Raw genomic sequence first — 7,907 nt, 5'->3', positions numbered from 1 at the left:
AATATAACCATGTAGTTTTCAACATACTGTAGCCAAACTCAAACAGTATTTATTGACATGCAAGTAGACTTCTACGCGTGCACTATTAGTGGCTCTAAGAACGCCTAACCGATATTCGATTTCAGTCCACGTTCGTGGCGATGGCGTGTGTTATCCTGGTCTATAATTCCGCGATGTTTTCTATAGGTGGGCGAACACGATATCCTTAACATACCCCCATACTTCTTTCCTGTACTGGTATCTGTAACTACACGGCACCACAGTCACTAACTTTCGTCTCTGCAAGCCAAACGACACATCGAGTCTATTTTTGCATGATTGCCATTTACGGGGTAACACAACTCACTGAAGTGCAAACAACAACAAAAGACAAAAAAACATGACAATAAAAAACGTTTGAGGTGATATACAATATGTTGAAACTGCATAGATGTATTTCCTTAGTTAGTTAACTATTAAATTTTAAAATAGGAATGATAAGTTTGGGCTATCCTGTATTTTTTTGTTCTAAATTACGATACTGTTAACGTTGCATGGTGAAAAAATAGTTTTCAAATGTTGAAACACAGCCATTAGTGAAACATTAGATATGTTTATTCACAACTTGATTATTTATTGGAACTCATTCATATACAAATTCTACTTTTTAAATTTCAAATACAGAAAACAAGAATATAACAATTGTGTCATCATGAAACACAAGCTTTTAATAATTCCAATTAAATACTATATGTTCCCAACTTTGTAACTTTTAACATTCTTAGGCTAAATTACAACCAATCGTATGACGTTCTTCAATAATATGGTGACGCACTAGTGTTATGGTTTGTCGTGATGCTTCGTGAGTGGTAAAGTCACTATTGGCCACGTTAAGCCTGATTATTCTCTATAGACAACTACCTATAAAATATGAAATTTATACTAACATTTCTCTCAACTTATCATGCAAGGTCATCGTAAAGGTACACATTTATTCGACACAATCACAGAATAAATATCAAGTACAATTTAAAGTTATTTAAGGGTACTAGTTCCCGATACAATCACAAAATAGAGATTTTTAAATCGCTGTACTTGGATTACTAATCACGACACTTGTCGGCCATTAGTGTAACCAGCAATATCAAGAAAAGTAAAAATACTTGATTTCAGTAATAATTACTATAATTTAAATTTCCTTATATAGAATAAAGACGAAAAACATGTAAACATTTATATATATTGTACTTAACGTTCAGCCATGTCGTAAGAATATAATGTTCGCGATCATATTTTTTCCAAACAAATGTTATAAGCTCACCAAGAAAATGAAACAAACTTTAGAACAATTTAGTAACACAAAAGCCAGAGATTCAGTGTCTAAATCGATAAAAAGGGTAAACTGTGGGCTATTAAAATAAATAGGTACCACAAAATATGAAAGTGTAAACTATCCATAACCAACTGATTGAACTAGACAAATGATGGAAATTATGAACAATTTGGTAAAAGGGGGTACAAGTTTTACAGTTAAGTATTTCATATGCGGGTGTTACCTTTTGTAGCTGATTCTATTTAATTAATTATCAATATTACCCATTAATGCAATAATTTAGAAGTTTGTGTTATAAAGAAACGCCTGAGTATGCACATACCATCTAAAACATTAAATAATTAAACTATTATGTTTCAATACCAATAGATGGCGTAAAGATATAAAAACTTTTTAACTATATATCCTATGGTCAGAATGATTTAACATGATATCCTTTGATATGACATTATCAAACAACAAACAGCGTGTGTTAATTTCTAATCTCATAGAAACAAGCATTTATCACAGAAACTCATTTTGCTGACAACTGTGACTCTTTCGATATTACTAAACTTTATAAAATATTGATAAAAATATACTTGAGAATATCAAGAACCTTTTAGCCCATTTTTCCCGTTTATGATTCAGAGTCAAAGTTTATTCGGTTTTCTTCTAGAATTGTTAGAACTGATCAAAAAATATGCAAGTGTAAATGTTAACATAGCTACTAGTTATTCGGATACGGAGATAAATTCAAAACCTTAACATCTGTTTTTCTTGGGGTAAGTATTCCCAAACATTACAGGTATGATATAGCTGTTAATTGCTTAGATTAAAATATAGTTAATGGCAAAAAAAAAGACCAACAAAACAAAAACACCGTTACCTAGCAACATCGATTATGAAGTTTGTTTAGAATACATGAACAAACTGTGCACTACTAACACTGAGGCTAATACATTAGTCTTAACCACATCTGTTTCATCATATTGTCTGCTCTAACACAGACCACGCTTCATCAATTGAAGGTTAATAATACATATATGTATAAAGCAGAGTCGCCCGTCTTTTTGACGTCTTGACGTCACATGTTGTTGTCAACACCGCCTGACCAATTTCGATGAAGTTTGGTAGAAGAACTCTGGTAGACGCTACCGAAGATCGGGTTTAAATGGAGAAGCAATCAGATGAGCAGTTCGACTTTGGCGTCCAGACGTCACAAAACTATTTCATTTTTTACAATGTGAAACCGCCGGCAAACGAAAATGACGTTTAAATAGTGCGTAGTACAGGTACCCTTGCTGACAGCCAGTATTCAATAGACCTACATGAACGACGGCTCGCTTTTTCCGCGAAGCCAATGAAATAAATGGCACTTGAAACGCGGGTACATTCACTAGTGTGTTACAGAATGTAGTACATAACATGTTCACTAGTTTAGAAACAGCTCCACACGAACAGAAATCTTCAAATTTTACACCGCGTAAACATTTTCGATGGTCTTACTATTCTTTTTTTTCCGAAGAGAAATGCAAAATATACATAACACAACGTGGTGACGTCCGTTTAAAAATTAAAGACGTAATTCTACGTATTTTACCGTTTATTTTTTATGACTGTATTATATTAGACCTGGGATCGAGAGTATAAATTTAACTACAAGTTTACAGAAACAGATCTCCACCAATTTACCTGAGAATAATTTCATGGCGACTGAGACTGAACTATGAAATGTTTTAGTCCCATTTCAATCTCATAAACAGTTCTTATCCAGCTTTATGTTTGCTAGAACTAGAAAAGAGAGCCGAACGTCATATTTCCTATACTGAGTAATCAGTGGCGGGGTATTTGCCCACTCAAAATTTTCTTTTCGACCCCCCCCCCCCGCCAATTCAATCCTACATACATAGAGCAAATGTAATGTTTATAACAAGAAAATACGTTCGCACGCGCACAACCGTTTTACGTGTTGTTATTTTTCTTGTATACTAGAAGTCAACCAAATATATCCTACAATAACAGGTATTCCCGTTAACCCTACTTTTATATACTAATGGTACTATTGCACTAAATAATTATTTATGTAATTAAATAATGCTCAAAAGATCATTATTTCTCAATTAACTTTTAAAGGGACTTGTTATCCCTCCCCCAAAACATTGCTAGATACGCTACAATGGTCAAAAACCTTCTGGTCCTTTCCAAGATCTGCGAGTAATTTGGGGGTTTCAAAGCTCAATATAAAGTATATATTGAAGCCCAACGTTGGCTCAATCTAATTTAGCACGCTAAAATATGGGGGGAATAACGAGTCCCTTTAAAAGTACACGTGAGTACAAGATGTCTTATTTTGTCCCACAAAATTTTGGCTTGTCCCCTACTTGCCCCCTCCCCACAAATTTGGAGTGCTGGCGCCGCCACGGTGGGTAGTTTATAAACAGTGTAAAATCTATACTTTTCAATATATATATATGTGTGTATGTGTAACAAAATATTATATCGAAGTATAATCTAAAAATGTCACCTAAGATTGCGGAAAAAACAAGAACAAACAAACACAAATATAACAATTAAAACAAACCGTAACTAATGGGTAAAGCAGCACTAATTTTCCCTACCCTCCACTGTATTATAATATCCAGTTGTATGAATTTTTATCTAAGATAAAGAATTAAAAACTTAAGTTTTAGTGGGTCAAGCATTTCAGAAATTATAATGTATATTTCATTAATTCTTTATTTATCCTTTCACGTATATTAGTTTGTGAAGTGGCGTTTTAAGCAGCGGAGAGTTTTAATTTCTATTGAAAGTTGTTGTTGAAATGGGGAACCTTTTTGGTGAGTAGACGACGCGTATTTGAGGATACAAAGAAATAGATCGAAAACTCATTTACTACCCATTTCAACATTAACTTTGAAACTGTACACTATCAATTAGTACGTTTTTCAAACAAACACTTACTTTTTGTTGTCATGACAACATTATATATAGTCTTAAAGAGACGTAAAATACAACAAACACAGAAAAGCTGTTAGATTAGAATCCAGAATATTTTTTCTGACGAGCTCACTACAAGGACCTTCTTCTCATCAGCAAAGCCTAACTAGAATCCTTGAAGGATTTTAAAGGCCACAATAAAGAGAACATATACGGCTTCTAGTTTCAAAAGTCTCATCTGACGAGTTTTTAATGGTAAAGTACAGGATTTCAGTCTTTTTACATTTCTTTGTACTTTGTGATGAGAGACGTGTTGGGGATTACATAATTGTCCATTTTCAGATATACAGAACACAACTATAATTAACAACATTCATTTACACAACATAGCAGTTTCTCAGGCGCCCACGTCACTGGAAGCCATTTGTCACCACTAGGTGGCACTGTTTTGTTCAGCCTTAGCTGCAACAGCCGCTGGCATTTTTTTGACTTTCATGTTTGACATATTCTGTTACGCTGAACTTCGGGTCGTCAGGATTTCTCATTTTTCGATATTTCAGTTCTCTTTAATTATAAAAAGATACAATAATAATGTAATCGTATTAAATATTCTATAACACAATATTATAGTTATATTTGTTACTAAACGGTGAATTTTGTTTCATGTATTATTCATTGTTTCTCCTGGCGGCTTCATCGTGCTTAATCACAAAAAATTATGTTCCTGGTGAAGCCGCCAGGCAACAGTAAGAAAATGAAACAACAACAAGAAAGATCTGGGGTAGTATAGGATTGTTTTGTTTGTGTGTAGGAAAACCATAATAATATATACGTGTATATAAAACACTAACGTTATACGTAAATAGTGAACATTTTGTAAATTACTTCATTATGACCAATAATTAATAATGGCTGTCACAACACATAAAAAAACTCAAGTTTTATAATTAAATCTAAATTGTTAATAGTAGTTTGTTACCAGGTTTTGTGATAAAAATTAAGAAATATACATTTTTTTGCAATTAATTTATCTGTTAGTTATGTAGAATTATAGACAAACGTTGTGACACTGAGATATTGTTGTAACGGTTAACATCAGTTACTTCTACAAATAACCTAACTTTCAATAAGGCTAATAACGGCGACAATCGAAAGTTGTTACCTAGCAACGGCTTGAAAAGCAAGTTCCACGTTCATACCCGATTTTGCACTCGTCTCCATGAAAGCCACTTCATACTCCTGTAAAATACGTGAACGTATGCATGTGTAACATAAATTAAATGCAATCAAAAGTATCTGAGTAATAAAACTATCTATAATATTTATGCCGCAAAAATGTCAAGAGTCTAAGTATTCATATTATATGGTATGAGGGAAAAAAATAAATTTTACCGCAGCCAGTCTTTCTCCATCCTCATACTTTACTTGACGTTCTTCCTTCATGTCCGCCTTGTTGCCTATCAACATAATTACTACGTCATCATGAGCGTATTCACTGATTTCTCCCAGCCAAGCCTGCTCAAAGACATTTGAAACATTTAACTACTACAGTTGAATACGAACAATCACTAAAAATAAGTTTAATTAACAGCATTCACTTGTATTCAGTTTAATAATTACTAACTTTGTATTAGTACAAGTTAAAGAATTCAGGTTTAGACTTTAGTATTGTATTGATAACTTTTCAATTATCCTTGGGCCGAACATGACTTAATGGTTAAAGTGTCGAGCTGTAGGTAGAAAGGTTCGGGATTCTAGACGTAATGCTGCTGAATAGGCTTAGCACTCTCAGCTGTGGAAAGTCAATCCTGTTATTGGGTTCAAAGAACAGACCAAAGCTCCGGTGGCGGCGGGTAATGCTGATTGACTCCCTTCAGTCTGGTTTGTAGTTCAATATTAGGGACGGCTATACTTGAACCCTAGGGGTCTCTGATGTTGCCTTTAATCCACGTGCGCTTAAGCGCCATTCAGGTTGAAAATTCCATTTCAATTATCTTTAAGTGGTGTTAAGCTACTTTTTCACATAGAATATTAAAGCCCCTGGTGACAAAGCCTTGGTAACAAAAATCACTGAGTAAACGACTGAAATAAAACATTATCCTCTTTGTTAAATATTTATAACCACACTCAACGTGCTTCATAAGGTGTTTGACATTTAACATTGATTTAAATTAACTTTGTTTCTAATTATGCACAAAGCTACACAAGGGCTATCTGTGCTCTGCCCACCACGGGTATCGAAACCCGGTTTCTAGCATTGTAAGTCCGCAGACATACCGTTGTGCCACTGGGGTGCGTAATAAGAATGAACAGTGTTTCCAAGTGAGACGGCGGTAAGTTTACAGACCTACAATGCTAAAATTCGGGGTTCGATTCATCGCGGTGCACGTCCAAGATAGCCCAATGTGGCTTTGCCAAACAAAACAAAATGTTCGGGCAATGTAACGAAATTAAAAACTCACTATTTAGAATAATTGTTTTCAGTTTGTTATGAATTTCGCGCAAAGCTACACGAGGGCTATCTGCGCTAGCCGTCCCTAATTTAGCAGTGAAAGATTAGAGGGTAGGCAGCTAGTCATCACCACCACCCACCGCCAACTCTTGGGCTACTCTTTTACCATCGAATAGTGGGATTGACCGTAATATTATAACGGACTCACAGCTAAAAGGGCGAGCATGTTTGATGGGACGGGTATTCGAACCCGTAGTCGAGCGCCCTAACCTCCTGGCAATGCCGGGCAACAAGGTAAAATAATAAAATATATCGTACACTATTACATGAAGTTAAAATATTTCGTAATTATTCCTTTTCAATTTCTTACATGAAACTTATATCCAGTCATACACGTTTCAACTTAAACAAAAGAGAACTCTAAATAGCCGCGACACTTGGCATTATTGTAAGCAGTATTAGAGTAAATTAATCTACGAGACCTTAGGCGTGGTCTAATACATCAATATAAAGGGTTTGATTTCCAGAGTCCAAAACTGTAAACAAAATACATATTTTCTTATAGAATATATAAAAACTGTACTTTCACGACTTGTCACATACATTGTCATGAAAACACAAATAAATCAGTATTAGGTTTGAGAGCTTTAATTGACTGCAACTGCCTGTTGAAAGAAAAGGAGACGACATTTTAGATTCTACATTGAAGGCCTCATTATAGAAGTCGAAACGTCGTCTCCTTTTACTAGCCGTGGCATAGCGGCTCACAGAATGAGTACAAACGTTTGGTTCATAGGTCCATCTTCTCTTGACCGATTTTAGATCTAATTACAGTTTTGGACTCAGGAGGTCAAACCCTTTATATTGGTATATCTGACCACGTCCAAGGTCTCATAGATTAATTTACTCTAATCCTACCTAAAAGAATTTCAGGTGACGCGGCTATTGAGAATTCCCTTTTGTTTTTGAAAAGTTTATTAACCTTTTCAAACCTACTATGTTCACTCAGCCTAAAGTTTCACTGAAATAATCACTATTGAATCAGTGCCGGATTAGATTACTGGGGGCCCCAAGGCACAAAAACAAAATATTTGGCTCAGAGCCCCATAAGTATATTGTCTGAAATCAGGAATGTTTATCGTATTGTTACGTATCTGGTCGTTTGTTAATTTCTGGTATAAATTCTTTCCGAGGAACTTCAGCGATACAAGTCCTTTCTTAAAC

At 34.8% G+C, this 7,907-nt stretch overlaps 1 protein-coding gene across 1 annotated transcript in view; it reads right to left on the bottom strand.

The window, feature by feature from the left end:
- Window positions 1–588: 588 nt before the first annotated feature.
- Window positions 589–7,907, bottom strand: part of LOC106475678 (ras-related protein Rab-37-like) — a 20,941-nt gene continuing 13,622 nt past the window's right edge. Inside the window, exons 5-7 of the mRNA XM_013936358.2 lie at window positions 5,624–5,746; window positions 5,394–5,470; window positions 589–4,795 (exon numbers count right to left, since the gene is read on the bottom strand). Coding sequence (XP_013791812.1) covers window positions 4,690–4,795; window positions 5,394–5,470; window positions 5,624–5,746 — 306 coding nt within the window. The 3' untranslated portion in view covers window positions 589–4,689. The remainder of the gene's footprint in view (window positions 4,796–5,393; window positions 5,471–5,623; window positions 5,747–7,907) is intronic.

Source organism: Limulus polyphemus, unplaced genomic scaffold (assembly GCF_000517525.1).
Source record: "Limulus polyphemus unplaced genomic scaffold, Limulus_polyphemus-2.1.2 Scaffold8968, whole genome shotgun sequence".
Classification (NCBI taxonomy): domain Eukaryota; kingdom Metazoa; phylum Arthropoda; class Merostomata; order Xiphosura; family Limulidae; genus Limulus; species Limulus polyphemus.
Note: the sequence above shows the minus strand (reverse complement) of the source record. Positions and strands in the feature narration are given on the sequence as shown.